Source organism: Pholcus phalangioides, unplaced genomic scaffold, assembly GCF_987345545.1.
Source record: "Pholcus phalangioides strain wild (caught in Gottingen) unplaced genomic scaffold, Ppha-v1.0 ptg000015l_1, whole genome shotgun sequence".
Lineage (NCBI taxonomy): Eukaryota > Metazoa > Arthropoda > Arachnida > Araneae > Pholcidae > Pholcus > Pholcus phalangioides.
Genome location: NW_028301608.1, coordinates 57,521,733 through 57,545,426, shown reverse-complemented (window position 1 = coordinate 57,545,426; position 23,694 = coordinate 57,521,733). Strand labels below are relative to the sequence as shown.

General features: G+C 34.7%; 1 protein-coding gene across 1 annotated transcript in view; it reads left to right on the top strand.

Moving 5' to 3' along the window:
- The window catches only part of LOC149076288 (discoidin domain-containing receptor 2-like), a 74,949-nt gene that overhangs the window by 18,444 nt on the left and 32,811 nt on the right, over nt 1–23,694 (top strand). The window contains exon 2 of the mRNA XM_089243845.1: nt 9,876–10,065. Coding sequence (XP_089099971.1) covers nt 9,987–10,065 — 79 coding nt within the window. The 5' untranslated portion in view covers nt 9,876–9,986. The remainder of the gene's footprint in view (nt 1–9,875; nt 10,066–23,694) is intronic.

The window sequence follows — 23,694 nt, the reverse complement described above, 5'->3', positions numbered from 1 at the left end:
ATTTGTTGCATCTTTTATATTTAATTTCCTTAATACCGAGAGAAACCGGCCTATGCGTGGTCTACAAGCATATGCCAGTGATATGTAAAATGTAATAGCCGAGGGTGTATTTAATTTCATTATAAAATTTCAAATCAAAAATTAAATGGATCTAAAACTAAAGAGAGGGATCTAGATAGAAAGAGAACGTTATATACAAACGAACGATTCTCTAACACAGCGGATCTCAACCGGTGCTCTGCGGAACCCCTGGGACTCCTGGTGCACCCTCCAGGGGCTCCGCGGTCGCTCGAGGAAAATTAAAAAAAAACCAGTAAAATTAAAAAGAATTATAAATATTTTTAAGTAGTAAAAATAAATCAGTAACTTATTGATGAATAATTAAAAAATTGGCCTACGGGGGTCCGCCATAGAATTTTTCTACTTAAAAAGGCTCCGCGAGTCAAAAAAGGTTGAGAACCACTACTCTAAAACTATGGTTACCAACATGTAGTACGCTTTTGTGCAGGAGTGTGCTAAAAATAATCAGTAACAGCAAAGATAAAACATTAGTTATTATAAAAACATGAGAGGGTACGCAATCCTTCTTCATATTCCTATGGATACGGGAAAACCTCCTACCAGGGGCGTCGGAAGTGTTTCGAACCTGTGGGTGCTCGTCTTGAGTTCCATATAGGAAATTTCGATTTCTGAATCAATTCTGTGGGTGCTCGGACCTGTTTTACAAATTCTCGTGGGTGCTCGAGCACCTACAGCACCCCCGGCTCCGACGCCACTGCCTCCTACGCATATCTCGGGGGTACGAAAGTCTCGTTCACATGGCAATGGTTCAACAAGCATGTATCCTAGAAATTATTTTCTAAATTTCTATAACCGATCACCCAAATATGTTAAAGTTAGTTACAAACGTAACAACACCCACGGCAGACTACGAAACTATCGAACCAGGACATTTATCGAGATAAGCAAGATTTTGAAGCAATTCTGGAGATACGCAAGGCTCCTTATGAATTTCTATGAGTACGCCCTATTCTACGCATTTCCAGTGTTCGACAAGTCTCATATGCACTTCTTGTGGTGTGCTATCCTCCAACGCATTCCTGTTGGTACGATTCGTATGCAGGTTTAAGGGGAAGTGAACCGCCTACGTATTGGATAAGCGCACATCTTACACACACGCGCACTCAGGGGTACGCAAGCCTCACGCACATTTGCTGGGGAAACTTGAAATTGGGAAATACCACATCATGACATTCATCATTTGACCTAACGTTATAACCTAAAAGTTACCTTAACCGTTTAGACCACACGCATATGTGTGTAGATATATCAATTAACAAAAAATACGCAGGGCACATTATTTATTTATAAATGAATTTTAATTGATTCAATCATAAATAAACAAAATAAAAAAAATATTTTTTTTTTATGTTTCAAAAACATTTTGATGATGTTTGAGTTGCGAATTCACTCTGGAGAAGAATAAACTGTATAAACACCTCATATTTTACTAAACTGATTATAATCACTTATTGCCATTCCATACAAAATTACATATATAAATTAGAAATATTTAAAGAAGATGGTGTTCGAATGAACAATATGTACAATATTTTATGTAAAAATCTTTCATTGTGTTGCATTAAAGATATGAACTGGACGGAAAACATGAAAAGAGTCCTCGGAGCGTAATGTACTGAAAAAAAAGAGTGGTTTGAAAAACTACAAGTGTATGATGTCACAAATGATGCTTTCAGGGTCGAATTAGAGACAAAAGATGCTTGAGATTGGGTGTTGGTCGGTTGGTTTATTCTCGTACGAATGGAAAGAGATATTGGAATCTTGTATGAATCGTGGTCTTGTTATGTGTGGTATTTGGATCGCGTCTTTGTTTTGCTTTGATGAGACAGTTTCGTGTCTCCCGCCTGGCTGGAATATCTGTAACTCGAACAGGAGGGTGGAGAGATACAAGAACCATAACTCCGCCAGTTATCTGTACAACCCGCGTTTCCTGCTGCGTCAGTTTTGTTTTTATAGCCATCATTCCGGAGACGTTGTGTATACATCATTGCGAAGGGGTGAAACGGGCAAAAGAGAAAAGAGAGAGCTCGGCCCAGTAATAATTGCAGCATGTGGCCCCCACATGAGCACTATTCACGCTTCCGTCCAACTGCGTAACTTGTGTTCATAAATCAACCGTAACCTTACAACAAAACTCGCATTCCCCACTCTGTGGCTCAAACTAGATACGTATATCATCTTTTTTTTTAGTCTGTTGTCTGGGCCGAGTATAAACCTGAGCAAAAAGAGATGATCTCCCTGATGCGCATACGCAGCTGATCACCACGAAAGTATTCCAATAAACGTCGAGAATGTGGTTACAAGGTCTCTCATGTCAGCGGTTCTATAAAATTTGCAGACAAAGAAGTTCTTTCATGCGGGATTTTTCCGTGTGTTCCTCTCTTCTCTTTCTTTTTATTGTTAGAATTATTATTATGGTCGACCGACATTACTTTCAGATCACGATTCAACAATCCGCATTTTATTGCCCAAAGCAAAAGAGGTCGTTGTGGTAATGAGAATCGGTCGTAAGTCTCCTCTATAATTGGCCTGTTTTGTCATTTAGAATTGGGGAATCACAGTATAAGCACTTTGATAATAAACGCTTGGACAGGTAAAAATGATATTCTGAAGCATTTTGCTTAAAATTTCCACCATGCAACAAGAAACCTTTAACGATGTTTCCGATATTCTCCCGAAGGTATAAAACGGAAATTTCCAATTTCTAACTCTCTTGAATGAAAATTCCACCATTTTCCAAGTCTTTGCAACGCAATAATACATATGACTACATGAGGATAGATCACACTGCAGGGAAAAAAAACCTATTCCCTGAATTTTTTTAATTCTTCTTAAATTTATGTGTATCATGTTTGTGCCCTGCTGTTATCGCACGTGTTCCTGATGCCCGGTTATTATAATTCGTTGAACTTATATTGTACTTAATGTTATGGGGAATTATATGCATTTTCACGGATACCCATATTTACTACTCATCATACATTGCATTGCTGTGAGACAAACAGCTCAGACGATTCTGAGAAATGAAAGTACTTTCACCTATGAAGATGCCACCACATCTCCTGGTGAGACATTGAAAATTATCAGAAGACCACGGCCAAACAGCTTGACAAGTTCTTGTGTTTTCAGATCGTACATTGCATTCCAAAGAAAAAAAAAAGAAAATAAATGTTGCATATATTGTATATACCCCAATACTTCGTCCGCCCTTAATCACATGTTACACCACAAATTCCTAGATGGCAGCACTGGAAGTTCAAACATGTCACTAGATCACATTCAGAGTGTTAAGTAGGGCAATACACACAAGAGGTAGTAAATTGCCCATGGTGATAGACGGAGTTGTTCTCAGCTTGAATGCATAAAGTCTTCATTTGTTTCTGAAAAATGTCAAATATATAGAGAGAAAGCATGTAGACGTTATTTTAGAAAAAACAGTGGAACCATTCGTTTCTTTCTTGATCCATTAAGAATCTTGGGGGCCATTCAAGTATTACGTCATCATCGATGGGCGGGGGGGGGGAGGGTTGGGTAATGCTCACGTCATCAACCCCCCTTTATGAAAATATGAGTTAGGATTCAGAGGGGCAGAGCTGATGACGAAATTTTGCTGACAAGGGGGGGAGGGGGTCAAAAATGGCTAAAATTAGCTTACGTAATACTTGAACGGCCCCTTGGTGAAACAATCATACAACTTTGGCTGGAAATACGTAACTAGATAATGCAGTGCCTCATAAAAGAATGATTGAAAGAATGGTTTCAATCATTCTTTTATGAGGCGATGTATCATCTAGTGGCGGGCTTGTCTTGTGTGTGAACTTTCAGTGCTGCTATCTATGAGTGAAGTGTAATTATTGGATATCTGGACTAATGTAGACCTGTTGCTCTCTGTGGTGAGACTTTTTAATGGGTAGATCGACTTGCATTCGCTCCTCCAAGTTGAGAATCACAGAAAATCTACTTCAGCCGACCACCACTGTGATGCCAGTGGGGTTCGAACCCAGGTCCTCGGGATACGAGTCCATCATAATTTTTTTTAGTTTAAGACTAACGTATCATTCCGGACCTCGGACGTGTGATCGCCTTCAAAGAAGGAAATGTCTAATGGACATGATGATCATTAATTATGTATGATGAGACACTCAAGTACTGTAAATCCTTCTCCCACTCAACCGAATTAACTCATTTAATTTTTTAACTAAAGTAAAAATTAATTTCATTATTATACCGAGGATTTGTGTATAGTTGAACTTTACTGATTTTCTAACAATATAAATGCCCAATAATTTGTAGCATATAAACTTAAATCGTTATTGTCAGTATAACATTATATTCCAATTTTTTACGGTAATTTGTTTGCTGCTCTTCGAATAGTATCCGTGTAATATCATATATTTCAATAGTTTTTTCCAAGAAATTCAGCATGAAATGTGCATACGCAATTATTTTTTTCAAATATCTTTCAACTTGCTGCCCACTGGTCCTAGTTGGTTAGAACAGGCTCCACTGTATACATTTACGCATACCATCCATTTCAGATTTCTCTGATATACGCACATTTATATTCTCTTAAATGTGAAATAATATGTTATTTTTTGGTGATCTGACATGGAAAAATACTCGGACATGAAAGTCGAAAACAAGAAAATAAAGGAGCGAGTGAAGGAAACATGCGCCATGTGTCCCACTGATTCACTGTGTCGTAAACAACAAACCGGACAATAAGCAAGTCTAGACCCACAACGGGGCGAAAGGGTTTATATTATCTGTAATGTCAGGAAACAGGAAGAACCGAGTGAACTCTGGCGCTTTCCGCAGGATGAAATTGTCACAATAAATTCGGATACTAAGCCCAGTTCTTATTATCTTTTGTGAACGTTTCTACCATAATTTAATCAACGAATGCCTTGATAAAAATTCTGAGGGCGTTTTGTTTGTGTGGGATTGTGTACATGGAGATAAATTACTTTGTTTTGTTAAATATACGCTTTTTTAACTTAAAATAAAATTCGCACGTATCATGTCGAAAATTTTTTTTAAGGAAAAAACAGATTTTTTTTTCCTCAAAACACACATTCAACAATGAATACAAATTGATTTCAATAACCTCTATATTTGAACATGTGGAGAATAGGAAGATTTTTTCTTCAAGATTATTTTTATTCAAGCATCATCTGATCATTGAATATCTGAATGATGACTTCTCAGCAGATCTATGGGATTCCAGACGTACTTTGATGTCTCTATTCGGTTTTGTTTCTTCTTCTCTGGTCTTTCTTTGAAACCCACAAAAAACGGAACATAAGATAAAAGCATGGAGAGCGAGCACATAAATCAGATGTTGACGGCTTTTATGGTTTCCTGTAATAAATATTTGTGCATGTTGTGAAAAGTCTCCCAAAGAAAGACAGATGTTGGTTACCTTTCCTCCAGTAGTTCTCCATCAATCTGCACACTACGCGATATAAATTTAGAGATCTTTCTTTCACTTTTATATTTTCATTCTATTTTTCTGATTTATTGCAGTAAGTCACATGTTGTCATAAAGTGACGGATGCATGCAAAAGCAGATGCTCCTGTATAAAATTACATTTTGAAATTATTTTCAGGAATATTATTCTCATGTAACACAAGTTCAACATAGAACTACTGTTCAATTAAATTAAATAATGGAATTCAATTTCAAAGAATATTTCATTTTATATTCGTACGTAATTTCTACATTCCAGCTTCATTGTATATTGTGGAACTTTTAAAAGAGTTTTTGAACACTATCAGAAAGTCTCACAACTATGATCTAGTATAGGGTGACAGATGTCCCGTTTTTTCGCTCCTTAATTCGCTGTCCCGAAAAAAAAAGGTTTTTGGGATGTCTGTCCCGGTTATTCAACTGCGAAATGAAAGATCTAATGAAACAGAATTATTTTCAATATTTATTTGGCAAAACTATTTCATTCTTAATTATTTTTAAATCGTACGCGTGCTTTTTAATTTAAGAACAGTCTTCTGCAAGGCAGTACCTGTGCTGTCTTGAGTTATATACAGTGTTGTAAAAACAATATAATAAGCACAGTAGTTATAATTTGTAAACATAACTATGAACCGTGAATCTTAATTCTTATATCGAGATATACGTAGAAGAGCCTATAACAGCTCATACTACTCACTATCATCGCTCTAAAGTATGATAATTAATAAAATTCAGTTAGATGTTTCGTCGATGTGGAAGTGTTTGTTACATAGTATAAAATCTCAAAAATGTTATACAGTAAAACTGCTTTAACAAAATGTTCCCCAAAAATGCATTAAAAGTATGGCTTTTTGGTGGTAAAGTAAATAAATATCCATGCAACTGTATTATTGAATATATTTGAATCGAATTTTTATTTCATTTTAAGGGTATGGTACTGACGAAAATTTCAAGTACCAAGTTAGATAAATTCGTAATAAGTTTATTTAATTTTTTTAGAGTCTTTAATTGGAACTAAAATACCCTACTAAAAATTACATGGTAATTATTTCATTTTTTCATAATCGCGCGTTAAAAGGATTAAAATAAAATGGAATTTTTAGTTCATCAAATAATGATACATTTTAATTGTGTGTGTGAATGGTTTACATAATAATTCCAATTTTAATTGAATTTTTTTGAGTATTATGCAATTTTACCATGTGAACGAGGTGATGACATATTATCTTGAACATTATGCTAATACGTTTCTGCTTAATTTTTAAAAATTAGCGAAAACATTAATATTAGACATAATGCAATTTGATCTATTTATCGTAGTTTGGATATTCAAAAACATGTTGACCGAGTTTGAAATATATCAGAGGAGAAATAATAACATTATTAATAATTGTATAATAGATCATATACACATTTTGACCTTATCAAAACACATAAGACTTTTTTCAATCATAAGAAAACTGGATTTTATATGTGAAATATACATTATACATTTATGTATGAAATGCAATTTTTTATAACACTAAATATGTTGTTAGTCAGTGAAAATATACTTTGGGGCAAAGTTATCTTCCATTTGAAAAACAAGTCTACATAGTATGATGTAGTAACTGCACTATAATATTGTAATTTCTCATATGATTCTAATCTTTTGTAAATTTTTAATTTCTCAGAAAACTACAGTAATTTCTGTATATATCTGTAGAAAGTCCGGATATTTCGTCTCGAATATTGCAATTTGTTTGTAGGGTGGGGGAAAGAGCAATATATATATAACTGAAGAGCAATACGAAGTATATACTATGCGAACAGAGAATTCGTATCTTATCTTAACCAAGAAAAAAAATTCACCAAAAATCATTGTTTTCTTGCTCAAAGGCTATGCAATCAACTCATGTTTAATGGTATTGACAACAGCTTCCATTTACAATGTTTAAAAACGCTATAAAAAATTGTGAATTTGAAATAACGGATACTGAATCCATTTTGTTTCATAACTAACAGTGCAATTTGAAAGAGTGGGGCCACATTTAGGCAGTATTCTTCAATAAAATAGTTGGATTTTGTATTTACTATCGTTGTTTATTGCATATTATTTGAGTATTATTGTTTTTGTACACTTTCAAGGTTGCCGAGAAAATTGTCCCATTTGAGTTATGGTTAAGGATCCATGGAAAGATGTATCATTTGGGTCAAACAGTGTTTGTTTTGTAGTTCCCCTTTTGTCTTTCTGTCTCGTACGTTTTTGTATCGTCTTGTCTAATAACAATAATAATGAAAAACTTGTCAATTTATTTTTTTACGCTCCACATAAGAGAAACAAATACACAAAATAATTCTTCTATTTTATGAATTTCAAAGCAATAATAATAATAAATAAAAATACTGAAATATATTTTCTTGTTTTCTTTTAAATATGTTCTTTTGTTTTTAAAAATATATTCTCTTAGCTGAAGAGTATACATTTTGAGAACCAATATCATTCTCATCACATCAAGGAAAAAAGAAGAATCAACAATAAGAGCATAAGTAAAGATACAAGCAAATAAAATGGGATAAAAAAATCGTCGATCTTTATTGATACATTTCTGTTTAATGAAGTCGCAAGCATAAGAACTTAATATCTATCATTTTTTCCCGCTTCCATCTTAAATGGAGATCTATTCCTGGGGAATCGTAATTACTTACCCAAAGAACAGGTATCCAAACCCTTCAAATAAGTCTATTTCATGAAGATCAACTTCTTCGACAGTAATATAAGGATCTGTGGGCAAGAAGAGCAACGTATAGATAGATATATATGTGGCCGACTTGAACGAAAATCTTCAATATCTTTTCCCCACCATTCCCATCTTTATCGATATATGGGGTCTGAGAGAGAGAGTATATATACGCCATCAAGATGGGAGGTATGTACTGTATTTGATCGGAAGTACATCTTTTGCGCCCGGAGCAGTTTTCCTTCCCACACACACACACATACACTTGGGAAACGCCAGTCAACTCTTTGATTTGCTCAGAACCAATATTCTTTGGCTTCTTTCATCTCCCCCTTCTCCCACAAGTCACCAAAAACTCTACAAATAAAGACCTCGGCGGAGAAATTTCTTGTCTTACATGTCTCGGCCGCTAAGGTGGATTTTCTCATAAACTCATATACGACCCTCAACCTTCAAATTATATTGCGTTACGAACTTGGCATGGTTCCTCTCCCACCCCTCTTTTTTTAGAGAAAAATAGAGGAAACAAAAACAAAACTCAAAAAACGAATAAAAGAGTATTTTGTTTTATTTAAAAATCGCGTATAAAAACACTAAGAATTTTTCTGATGCCATTTTCGATTTCTATTGCAACTATTTTCCACATCCTGCAAGTAGTGATTTTCGAAAACACAACAAAAACATTTTTTTTTAATCATGTTGTGAAATGATTGAAATCAATTTCTGATTTAACTTCTCTACAATGATATTGGATATAAAGATAAATCCCTCTATACAACGATATATATTTCAAATCCTGTTTGGATTTGTCTATAGTATAATGTGAAACACATCTCGATACACCGATGTCCTTCACGACAATAAATTCCTCTATAACGATATTTTTAAGATATTTTGATAACTGCTACAACGATATTTTTAAGATATTTTGATAACTGCTACAACGATATTTTCTTATATTTCGCTCAAAATCGTGGCGAATTTAATTTTAACTTCATCACTTGTTTTCTTTCTTCCGAGGACGTTAACAGCATCGGTATTTTGGTATTTTGCACCACATGATCACCGAAAGTATTAATGAAGCTATCGGTATAGCTATTATCTGTGCAAGATACCAAATTGGAATACGGTGAACTTCTTCGCAGGGACAATGCAATTACTAAAATTATGTTGATGAACTGATCAGTTACAATTTTTCGCGGTGACAAAATCCTTGAATGCTCATTTTTTGGTGGTACTAACAACACTGATTTAGAAAAGAACTTGGTCGTGCTTGATGATAATGCTGCCTCTCGACATAACGATAATCCCTTTACAAATATTTTTTCTTGGTCTACAGATTATCTCTTATTTTCAAATATTGAGCTCTCTGTCTTCTCTCAAGATTGCTTCAATATTGTGAGGCATTGCATTGTGTTTAAGAAGAGTAATGTGAATGTGTATTTGCTAATATTGTACTGGAAATTGTATATTGTACTGGAAATTGTATATTGTACTGGAAATTGAATATTGTACTGGAAATTGTATATTGTACTGGAAATTGTATATTGTACTGTAAATATAATGAAATGGTTTTTTCATAAAATTTCCATTATTCTTTATAGGTTCTCATGCACATGTTGGTAAACTGATGACGGGAAGAACTCATCTTTTTTAGAAAAAAATTCATTCATTATAATCCATTTAGATTACGAAAATTAAGAAAACTAAACACGATGAGTTTGCATGAAAAATATTTGATTATTCTCATGGTTACTTGCGACATATCAGTTATATATTCAGCACTGGATTTAGGTAAGTCTCTCCGTTTTTTCCACTAACTTCTCATCATCAAATTGTTAATTGCTCTAGGGAAATTAAGATCAGTATTCAAATAGTATACATTTGAATACTGATATTCTAGTTCTTTATTGAGCAATTCTGTAAATGTCTTTCTGATAGTAAATGTATAAAAGAATACGGAAGGTATGCTGCAACTTTACGAGTGATTTTGAAAAAAATCATAATTTTACTTGCGTTTTATACAATGTTGCAGGCAATTTACGATCTGTTTTACTGTCAACTCCCAGCCTTTACGTTCTGACATTTCACGTTTCCTCAAGAAACTGAATATGTCAGTCCCATGTTCGGGGTGCGAAGGGTGCAGCGGTGAGATTCTCGTTTACCACCATGGATACTATCGTCAGGTTTGAGGTTTCGATCCCGAGGAAAGACATAGACGGATTCTTTCCCAACCGGACTTGAGATTACCACCGATACATGGCGCCTTCTCAATATGCACTCGTAAAGTATTTCTGCATGTTAAAGACCAGTACGGACTATGTCATAGCTATGCCATGTACGGATCCAACATGATCAGTAGTAACATTATGTGTGGCGATATGACTGGAGTTGGTATGCGGTAAACTAGTAATTCCCGGTTACGAGCGAATTTGGAAATAAAAATATTGAGCTGACACTCTCTCCCAAATCTCAGATTGACATTGGCAATATTTGGAGAAAATCGTTCAAATATACCCGATAAGATGTGGTATATTTGAACGATTTTCTCCAAATATTGTCAATGTCAATCTGATGTGGATAAGATGTGGTCTTGATAACCACAGCTTGCGTCGCCTTGAATTACTTCACTAAATTTATTCGTAATAACGCTTTTGATGCCACAACAACAGTGATTGCGTAATAGTGTGTATGGAAAAAAGCTTATGTACACGAGTATAAGCGGACTATACACCAGGGTGCAAAATTTGGGAAATAAGTGGTAAAAAAAAATTGCACTAGAACAGAAAGAGAAGGGCAATAAAAGTATCATTTCAAGTATTTCGGTAATTTATGCAACCTTATCTTACATCTAGATACCTTGTGGCAGTCTAAAGTAGGCATACAAAAGTAAAAGTCTTATAATATTGCCACTTAATTTATAATTGTATTCCCAAAATGCCTCGCGGTACACCTGACCGCCCTTACGGCTCCGATATAATAAGCTTGACTTGCACATTGTGATCGTGCTAGTCACGATCAAAATGAAATACGGTTAGTTCACGCAAAAAGTTGCGTGGAATTGCGAACGGAATATGTTCTAACACGGTTAATATCTGTAATAAGAAACAGTTGTAGGTAGGATTCAAATATCAGTATTTCGATCAAAACCATGTTTGTGTCCACAAGATTAATAAAAAAAATGCAGCATAATAAACACCAGATTGAGGAATACAGTAAATAAAAGAGGACGGATAGCAGCTGACACAACACTGTCTAGCCGACTTTTTTCTCCCGACCTTTGTTATGCGTGTTTCGATAGAAATCCAATCCCTAAAGAAAATTCCTGTTTTTTCAAAATGAAAATCTCTTGGTGCTATTGATCCGTCGTATATGCCACCCTTCTTTTCTTTCCTTAGTTGAAGTGTTTATCATGCCACGTTGTATTCGTCCATGCCATTGTCCTCTCAATCTAGCACGTCTCAGCTGTTAAAATAATCATTTCTGACAGCTGATGGTTTCATATCTCTGTAGATCTTGTAAAAATAGATTTCGCTCTCGTTTATAAAAGTTCATATGTGAGATAGGGGCAACAGTAAGCGTTTCTCTCTCTCTCTCTCTGGGGAATAAAAGTGTGAGATGAACGGTAAACAGTCATAGAAAGCAACTGATTCATCATAAACGTTTTTTTTTTTCTCTTTAAAAAATACTAGAAAAAGGACGTATGATTGATTGTGGGACGTTTGAGTTAAAAAATAACGTTTTCTTTTGATTTTTATTAGAGTGTTTAAGATGCCATAAAAAGTTTTTTTCTTTCTTTTATAAACTGATTCTTTTTCTTAGGGATATTTTTAGGTTAATGTCAGGGAGGGGAAAACCCCACATCTTTTATGCTCAATCATCTAATTTAATTATGCAGTTTGTTTAAAAAATTCGGGAACAATAGTTTAAAACTAAAATAGACGTGCGAAGAAATGTATGGAAAGTACTTTCATTTAGACCAGTGTTGGGCAAATTTTTAGCTAGTGGGCCAAAAAAATCAAGAAGGACAAAAAATTTAGGATGACTGAACGCGTAGTTACAATCTTTACACTCTTAGAAACACAAGGGGCTTTTGCACGCAGTGATTGGTTACTACGAGCAAGAAAAATAACTAAACGTCACGACGGGCGGAGATTTTGAAAACTCGTTAGGCGCTTTTTAGTTGACGCTACAGTGGGGCTACTCGAACGTAATGTTGCGAACTTTACGTATTTGTACTAACTTTTCCAACTTTGCGCATTTGTTCTTGCATTCCATTTTGTAGAGTTCATTTCACCAAAATCCTTGTCCCATTTGTTGCAGTCGTCAACACTTTTAATATTACTTCGAATTCTGAAAGTCTTTAATCCTTCTCTTCCACGATCTAATTCACAAAAGATGATTACAACTCCAATGAAAAAACTAATTGGACATTGAAAAGGGGGTCTTTTTGAAATTCATAAAATAAAAAAATTAAATTTGAAACAAGAATAAAAAACACACAACCACGTGGGAAAATAGAATGATAGGGAAAAAGAAAAAGAAAAAAAAAAACCACTCAACCTCGCCAAATGTAAATTTCGCCTAGTATTTCGCTATGAGTGACGTAATGGTTCATTACTCGGCTACATTGATGATGCGCTAAATTCCTTATAATGTATTTTTTAATGTAAGGTTTGTTTATACACAGGCCTGACAATTATTGGAGTAATGAATTATACCGTATTCGAAGTTTTCAAATCAACTTTAATTTAAATTCTCACAACTTAATTTTGCATATGCAAAAAAAACAGCCCTCCCATCCCTGAATGATTTTTTTCCTGTTTTTGAAATTTTTGGAAACGCTGAACTTGAAAATTCATATACTAATTATTTTTTGAAATCTATAGCGGGTCGGATAAAACCTCTGATTGGGCTGCATCTGACCCACGGGCAGTAGTTTCACCGGATGCCATGCATAATCATAATCATAATCGACTTCAGATAATAATCATATTTTTCATCCTGGATTAAATAAAAAAAGTTTTATCTGAGGACTTTCGATGATATTATGTACTTGGACTAACTAACTTATCAACATATTCAGACTCCATTTGCTATGGTACCTGTAATTAATGATGTAAACTCTCTCTGGAAGTTGACTTTCTGACAGATCACATTCATTGAGACACACCGTCGCCATCAGAGCGTCCCAAAGAAACGAAAGTCTGAGAGGACATCAACAATAAGTGGTTAAAATGTCCGATGTATTGGCCGGAACAGAATTTGAGTAAAGAAGAAACATTAGAAGTATCCGGTTGAAAAAAAAAAAAAAATTCGGCCGAAGTGTTCCAGATTCGAGAGGCTCTAGGGTAATATCGTATATCTTTTTTTGATATCTAATTAACTGAAATCTTGAACCAATACACGTTGTTTTACACGAATATAGATTCATAACTTTATTTGATAGGGATGATATGACTAATTTAATGAATATGTGTAAAAGAGAACTCTGTGTATATCTTCCCATCCTACCAACAAGCAATATTTTGACAGTAATAATCAGTGAAAAAACAAGATGCCAGTCTCGTTCTCCCTCCCCCTTTACCTTATGTGCATTTCTAGATTACTTACGGTCGTCCGTGCCAAATCTACTTCACATTGACTTTGGCAGACACAGCAGAGAGGAGAGAAAAAGACGGGAACATCCAAAAAACTTCAGCGGGGATTCTTGGAAGTCCTTCGAAGAAAAAGACATACCGACGAAACGGATGAGAAAAGCTCCGGAGCCCTCTTCCAGAAGAAAGAGGAGAAATGATAGCGATCTAAGACTGCAGATATCTAAGATAAGAAAGAGAACCAACATTTAACGGACGGACGGTGTTATAAGCTAAAACGGGGTACGTGAAAAAACGTATGTTGTAAGGATGATAGCGTATCTCTTTTGCTTTTCTTTTCTATGGATGTTTAAAAAGGAAGCACGAACTTCATGGTTGGGAAGATACCAAGTCATATGATTCTTCGCACTGGATTATCACCCAAAAGATACTCATCACATTCGCCGCAGATTTTCCAAGATATAACTACTGATATTTAAAACTACTTTCTCTTTCTTTTTACTTTACCCAAACAGTAGTCAAAAAAGGAAGAAGCCATATGTTGAGAAATCAGTGTTATTTTCTTCGTGTGGTTTGAATGCATGCCCGTACGCATCTTTCATGTTATGTTGTTATTTAGCGCGATACTGTTTCATTCGGGTATGGAACCTTGAATGGTGATACGATTGACCTCGCTGAGTGTCGGCTGAGCTGATTTTCGAAACTTTCATCAAAACACTATAATAATTCAAAAAAAACCTATAAGTAGATTTTATAATACACTATGTTTCCAAAAGTCTGTGTTCCTTTTGGCGTTTAAAGGTTTTCTCGAGTTTCTAGAAAAATACATGGTGAATCGTACTGAAATTTCGGTCATATACAACATTTTAGATTTTTACGCAGTATGCCTCGTGTATAGTGTCATGTTCTCCGTAAATTTCGTAAAAATTAACTGGAAACTCGGCATGTTATAAGCAAAAATCATGCGATGGAAATTGGATTTGTTATAAAAAACATTTATATTTTCCTGAATATACGTGCTATTCTTAAGAAAATGCACAGAAGTATATTGTTGTGTTGGTGCCATGTGTTAATGCAATATATATATTTTTTTTTCAAAATTTAAAGTAATTTGCAGCTTTCTCTAATCTGCAATTTTTTGGCGGTTCACTAAATGCACTCGTGACTAAGTTTTTACCAGAAATAATGTTTACCATATAAAGTATATATGACCGAAATTTCCGAACGATTCACCCAGTATTTTCTAGAAATTCAAGAAAATCTCTAAACAGCAAAAACAAACTTTTGGAAAAATATTGCATCTATACATTACACATTTGATTATACTAATCAATATCATACGCAGGGGCGTACACAAGATCAACCTTTGAAGGAGACACAAAATGATTCAGGGACTCAAAAAAATTATTCACCAGAAATTGGGCGTTACCACACTTCAAAAAGCATTTATATTAACAGAAAAATTGGTTAAAATACTTTGTAAAATATAATTTTCTTCCGATATTTTAATTTTTTTTAGAAATAATAATATTTTTTTATTTCTGGTGGGCTTGTTTCCACGTTTCCAAGTGCAATATTCGCTGAAATATTTTCAATTCAAAAACCGGGAAATGATGTTGGGAAAGACCAGCATTAATAAGGGATCAATCGAAGCATTGCCTGAAAGTTTATGCTGTTCTCTCCCAACTTTTCTCCGGCTTCTGAGTTCAAATATCTCAGAAAATATTGCAGTTTAAAATGTGTTTTTGTTTTGTTTTTTATTCCTTAGGAAAGGTAGAGGACAAAGAACTTTCCAATTGGGTTTTTCGAGAACAGAGTGTCCATGGGAATTTATTAAGGAAGCAGGGAAAGGCTATTAAAAATGGTGATTGTCAGAGATAGGTTAGAGAAAGTGTAAATACAGTACACTTCTTCATCCAAGATATTTCTTCATAAGAAAAAGTGGAAGCAAGCATTCAAGTATATTTAGCTAGAAGACAGACAGTCTTCTACGTAACAGCTGATTTGACACTCGGCATATCATCGTCAAAAAATGATTCAAAAGTTAATTTTTATTGGATATTCATACCCGGGGGAATAATTAGTTTGAGGTAAAAATCAACTATTGCAGTAGAAATATTTTGAATCTTCCTAGAATTCATGTGATATGTATCACGTGTAAAAGCGCATGGATATATAAATATACGTGGGTACGCAAACTTTTACGACGATGCTATTAATAATCAATTTGAAGCGGTTTCAAATGCAGCTGGTGCCTCTTTTCACGTTAATTCGCGTTTCCGGTTGCTCAGTGATTTCACCACTTGATTCGTGGTAACATTTCTCATATTCTTCACATTTTATTTTTACTCAAGCCAAAAAAGAAACAAAGTACGTTTTTATTCCTGTTTGTGTTGGCGTCCTCCATGCTGTCAACTAATATTTACTAGAGTGGAACGTGATGTTACATTTCAACAGAAAACTGCCCTTGGTTATATTCATGGTTATATATTTACTGTACATAAAATAAACGTCATTCCAAATTAGTTGAGAAGTCAGTGTAATTTTTCTTTCACTTGTAGGCTTATTTAAGGTATCGTCTTTCTATCTCTATCTCGGCTAAATTTGTGAATTATAACTTTTTCATTGACTAGATAAAAATAAAAGGTTTGTGCAAAGGGGACAATATGCATTTCATAAAAGTGTTGCAGGAATTTATACGAAGAAATCGTCTACTTGTTTCAGATACGTACAATACCTTGCCCCTGCCCAAAAACAGTTACACAGTTTAAGACCTTGTTGAATGGCTTTCGAAAAAGAACATGCATTCGTCGTGACATTGCTTTATGATGCCATGCAACATATGACTTAACACTTATTTTTTTTTTTCAAAATTTGCTTTACCAAAATCTTTAGTGGATCCAGGACGAGTCATATGACTTCTCAGACATGTCTGAGATAAATTCCTTAGGCTCTCGATTGGATTTAAAGAGTGGACTTTGGAGGAGGACAATCGAAATGCTCGAATGGCAACTCTTTCAACCACTTATTCAAAATCTGAGAATGATATCGTCATTCTGGAGAATGTCATCATATCCTGGGAATATAATATTCAGCGTAGAATAATTATTATGATAATCAAGTATGCTGAAATGCTCAGCATTTTTTTTTTTTTTTTTTGCTTACTCCAGTCAAATGTTACAGAAAAAAGAAAAGAAAAGAAAAACTTCTGAGGTTGTGTGAAGGGTAGACATAATAAAATAATTATACTTTAGCTTTATTCTGTCCAAGCAATGTAGTGTATAACAATCAGGAATTCGCGCCCTCTTTTTTTCCCCATCTCAAAAGCCATTGTATTTGCGGATGTCAAGATTGATGCGATCGGACTAGGATGACACAGCCACATGAAATCTTTAATATCATGAAGAAGTGCTTTTTCGCGTAATCGAATCAAAGCACAAGTATATCAAGACACAAAGACACAAAGATTGTACATATCACTCACATATGAAGTCATCTCGTTATCAGAGCGCAAGATTCGAGACGAGACGAGACTCGGACTCGTTAGCGTCCGAGACTGAACCAGGGAAATGCCAAGTAGATTATCTTTAACATCTAACGAAGCATACAACCACAAAAGTACACGGCATGACCTTCGACGTAAGAATCACTTCCCTCTGAGACTAATGGCGACATCATTTTGTGTCTAAGTATCATTGAAAAGGATGACTTTCACATTAACATTCTTCAGGCGTAATTCTTCCAGAAATGACATCACCTTGCATGGCGTCGCCGTCGAGTATACGTATCTTTAATTTGCAGTTCGATGAAATGTTCAAAAGTTTGGCACTGGATCACATTAGGCCTTCGCGGGCGTCGAAAGCGTTTTAGACCAATGGATTCTCCGCCTTAGTTGTATATCAGAAATTAAAAGAAAAAAAAAATCAGAGTTTGCTCAGCCTCATACCACACACACTAATACTATTATCCGTACATGCACCTCATAAACATTCCTCTGCGGAGATTTTAAACGTATTTATGTTCTCAGAGTATGCTTGTTTTGCGTTATACTAGTGCTACTTTACTGCACACCAACTCCAGTCATATATCGCCGCACAGCAATTTCCAACCAGTGGAGTTGAGTGGGGAATGAAGGAGTCATCCATCGGTGATCGCCCCAGGTTCGGTGGGTACAGAACTTGTTTCTGATGTTGTCCGTCTGAATTCGAACAAATTCCCTGGACAGATCGTAAAGATGTGTTGGGAATACGTGATGAAAGAACGTAGAATTATCAACGCAGAATTATCACATTTATAAATAATTTAAATGATCGTATATCAAAAAGTATATTCGACACATGATTATGGTGTTCGAGATGATGATAAGAGAGGAAAGAATACAGAGAGAACACTTGTTTCAATTTATTCCAGTGGCGTTTGGACACTATTACGTCTTTGATCGTAAAACCGTTAAAAGCACCTCCAGCACCTTTGCTATTACGATTCGACCACTCATTCTATGACCATAAACGTTGTTCACGGGTCTTATATCACCTTTTAAAGTTTCCCCCATGAATTTAGAATCACCCGTTAGTACTTTCTATTAGATCTTCTTCAAACCATTGCAATGATTCCGATTGATCAGATAAGTTTGGATATGATTGAAGAGGTTCGGTTACCAGCCATAATGCGGTTTTTATAATGTTGTTCCAAGCAGGACTTCCACCCTCTTTTAGCTTGTGTAAATATACACCTACATCTAACAACATTGAAGAGCCAAAAAGAATACTTTACAGCTTTTCTTGTATATTTTCCCGTCCAATTTTACCGGCATCACCGAATTAAAAAAATTCGAAAGTGTACCTCTCTCGCGAAAGAACGACGTTTGAAGACGTGATTTATGAAGTGACGAAACACATCTTTGAAGGAAAACACGAGTGAAAATGAAGAATTAAATATTGTTTTTCTATTCTTTTTAACAGTTGCCAAGTTTGTATTTCATTTAAAGACATGGAAAAAAATAAATTAACACATACAACAATTCTTTCAAGATATAAATATTTTTTTTTTTTTGTTCCAAGTGAAAAAAGTTCTGTGTACACCGACACGCTAAAGTCAGAGATGTTTATAGAAACACCCAATCAACTGCATGAAAGGGAGTCAAGCCGCCGCCGCCGTATCCATTTTGTCAAAGTGACAATTGACTTTTCTGCTGGCACTCCCCGTGTTGAAGCTGAATAGGAGACTTATAAGCCCCCCTTTAATTTGCGGCACTAAAAATAAAACCAGTTCTCAGAAACGTACGTCTCGTTCAATGTTTTAGTGCCCAATAACTTTTGTCGACCGTCGTTCGGTATCCATGTTTGAGAAAAGAAACAAAGTTTTGACTTTTCCACGTTTTGCTTGGGAAAAAAAAAACACTTATGGAGAGTATAGCTTTTGGCGTCAGAATTGATCGCTGCTGGATTTCTACATGTTTTCTTACACTCAAGATAAACAAAGGGGATGATTTGACAGGTTAGCCGTAAATATACAAGAAATATCTGAATTTGTCATATCCGTTTACTGAACGAACAACGAGTAAAAAAGATATATAATGGATTCTTGGAACAGATTCATGTCCTGACGCAACACAAAAGGTTCGCATTTCCATAAATAGATTGCTTCTATGACTCGCGAAATATTTAGCTCGCATATTTACTGTATTCAATGCAAATATTTATGCTTGAGTTTCAAAACAGTCGATACATCTCTTATTCATGGGGCCATTACTTTTCTTTTCAATGTTCCGTTTCTTATTTTTCGGATTTCCATTGAAAATTCACTTTTGTCTTGAGTAAAAATGTTTGATTTTTAAATGTACTTTTTTTCAAATGAACATCAATAGAAAATAGGAACTATTTGGATCGAATTCAATTTTTTATGATCATAAGACTTTTTTCATCTAGTCTATTTTTGAATAGTCCTTTGATGTGTTGAAATATACTTAGAAATCTCTCTCTGAGGGGCCACCTACTCATAAGGTCAATTTTTTTTTCTGGTCTGGAAGGCTATTAGTTAAATTTTTCTCTATGCTGTAGAAAAAGTTGTTTGAAATAACTTCTTCCGCAGCATAAAAGAAATCACTAAACCCCTGCAAATTATCGTTTTTTTATGATGTGCAAAATAAGGGGTATAGGGACAAGTATTTCATTGAGAAATTGATTTCCCGAAATGTCTGGACTTGCCAATGCTAAAATAAGAAGCCTTTGAGGAGGCGAGACATCTCGTCAATGCCACTGAGACAGTTAAGCGGCCATCAAACAAACCAACAGCCACTTTTATTATGGAAGATTACTTTCTCGGAAAAATTTTGATTAAAGATGACCCTCTTCGATAAAAAGAAGTTGTTTGCTGGCTCTTTTATAAAAAAATAAAATAAAATAAAACAACAGGTGTACTAGAGAGAGAGGGAGAGATTAATTTTACTTAAATATTTTGGACTCAAATCTAACTAATCTCTCAAATATAATCCTGAGATGATCAATTTTTTTTTCGAGTTGATAATTTTTTTTCATAATTGATGACACATATTGAAAGCCGGAAAAATAATTTTGAAAAATCTATTTAAAATTGAACAGCTTATATAGTGCCTTATTGAAGACGTGCATACCCTAAAAAATCGCACATAAAATAATAACATTGAAGTGATATTACTATAAATATATATAACTACTTACTTACTTTGTGATTCGAACCATAGTAAGAAAAAAATTCGGATTGCGAACTTCAATGTAAAAAAAAAAAAGAAGTACAAACAAAACATTTTATTGAAATGGCGAAATCATAGCAACACGAACAGAGTTGTCGTTGGTAATTCAGACCGAAATCTGCAAATCTACCAGGAAATTCAAAATATACAATGGAAGGAATATGACTTCGCCTTATGTGCCTTCAAACTGGTTGTAGTATTGAACGGTTAAAGAACCCATTGCACATATGCAAATTTACGCATTTAAGGGGTTAATCACAAAAACTAAATAATTAGACGCAACTATCATGATGGTGTGATATAGTGCAGCCAGTTTAGATATCCCTACTCCCTATAGTTGATGAATGTATCCTTCTTACCCCCATATGCGATTCGAACCTAGACTTGCATCGCTGAAAGAAGAGTGTGTTAAGCACAGGATCACCTGCCCAGAGACCTAATTAAAATGTTTCTCAATAACTTTTCTCTAAAATATATTTTCTGATTTAATCAGAATACAAAACCAAAATAAATGTCTTCTAACTCTTAAGGGGGGGGGGATATATTTAATTCTTCGTAGTTGATTTTTTATAAATACAAACACAAAGGATACAACAGGCAAATTGCCAAAAGAGGTAGTTGAAAAAAAATACACGGATGCCAAATACCGTACAGCAAACCACCATAAAGCATATACCACGAAAGAAAAAAAAAATTAATACCATATAATACACTATCCATAAAAAGGTGATGGTTGTGTTATCTAAATATATATTATACATATATATCTAAGTATGGAGGATAGCTTCTCGATTTATCTCCCACTACGTTTATCGTACCATTTTTAAACACACATATATATATATATATATATATATATATATTTTACGTCAATTGTGTTAAATTTCAAAATGAATTATTCGAATTTCACCATTTATTATTAATTATTCGGAGTTATTTATTCAGACTGAAAAAAACCATATTCTTCAGATAAAATAACCACAAATAGTATATACGTATTATAAATTGTGTATAATACAATATATTTCAAAAATACTTTTTTCATGATTTCACTTTTTCCCCCAAACCCAAGCCTTAAAAAAATTTATTTTGTGTCATAAACTTTCCCCACCTTACTTTCAGTTTAACGAACTATTTAATAATAAGGATGTAGTAGGCATCTATCGCATTAGCTTACACACGAATGAGCAATATAATGATAACAAAAATGAGTACATCGATTGGATAAAATTTTGTGTGTGATATTTCCTTTCTTTTCTTTTCCTCAAAAGATATTCAAACATCAGTGATGAAACTTGAAACGTATCCCCAGATTACTCTGTCTAAAATGATGAAAAGATATTGTGATTAATATCTCATCATCCGGTTGCTATGTGTCATCAATCTTTGAGCAATCTGTCCAATTTGTGATAACAGCCACAAAGTCAAACAATAGGTATAGAATTACTCTCATAAAATAAGTCGAACTAATCCGAAAAAAAAATGAAATTTCTTAACTTAGATATCGATGCCTGTTCAACTTCCCCAGATATAACTTCCCAGTATAGATACACGGTAATCAACTTCCGTGACAAACTTCTAAATATGATAAAGTAGTAATTCCTGCAGTGCTACACCGCACAATTTTAGACAATTTCAATTTTTTTTTCCTTCAGTTATTTTTATGATGACAGGTTGAGTTGTTCCCAAGTCCGTATAGTCATGAGATACAGACAGGATGATCCGGCTAATGCACTTAATCCGACAGCTAAGATACGCTGATGATTATTAAATTTTCACTTTTATTTAATTATTCTCGAATGAAAACTCTTGAAATTTCTTCCGAAGAATTTGACATTACAGAAAGTCTAAGAGATACGTTTCCTTTGTGTACATACATTATTATTTTTTTCTCCTCCGCTGTCTTGCACCATATTTAATCTAGAGTTCGGTTGAGAGAGAAGAAAAGAAAAATTTTGGAAAATTCATCGCTCATTTTATATGAGATAAACAAATCTTGCAAAAGATAAGGTGTCCTCCGCTTTTCTATGAGTTTTGCATTTTTGCCTCTCAAAGATCCTTTCAGAAGCTGTCGCCATGGAAACGGGAATCGATTCGTAAGCTGAGACGCGCTCCACAGATGAAGCTAGGAATTATTAATGTGTAAGAGACAGAGATAGGCTCAGGTACGCCGAGTAAGTAAGTAAAATAGCAAGCACACGGAATTCCAGGTAACGTAGACAGAAAACGGGAGAGAGAGATGCTCTGATTGCAATTTATTTGTCATTCGAAGCTGAATATTTCATGATCTCACCATAATTAAGTTGGGTTATTTCAACGGAAAGTAATTTATGTAATCTCCAGGTTTTTTTTCTTTTTTTTTTTTTGTTCGGTTTATCTATGATTAATAGTAAAATGAAATTTGAAAAATCTATTGCTTGAACAAAATCGAAAAAAAATTATGTTACTTGGAATGAATTCAAAAGAAAAGAATACTAATAATGCGTTTCTCTACCAAAGATCAGTATTATTTTTTCTTCTTCTCGGAAATACGAATTCCGGTAGGGTAAGGGGTGCCCGAAAACAAATTGGAATCATAAGCGATGCAGGGTAGCAAACCATTGTTTTCATGCACTTAGGCACAGAGTGGACAAGGAATAAAAGGGCGGACCAAAAGATAACGAAATGCTTCATATGCAATCATATATAACCGGTCATCTGGTAACGACGGCATATGCCGTCGCGACCATACTTAAACGGTGGTGCCCCTTCACGGCATATGTCGTTATGCGTATTCTCGGTCTTTATCACATAGATATGACGGAATAATTCGTCATAAAGCTGCTGCCACCTATACAGGTATCGTTATACTTCATTCCCACGCCATCAGATGGAGTTGACCAAGGCCTGAGGTTATTATTACTTCTATCTTCGACATGCTTTTAAAGTTGTAGGAAAAATAAACGAAATACAAAAAACGGTTTAAAAGGTTAGCATCGCTATGTCACGGAATTATTTTTCCAAGACCAACAAAATAAATAACTCAAAAACCAGCCGATAGGTGGTGCTGGTAAGAGCGACTTCGATTGAAATGTGCAAATGAGACAGTTATAACAA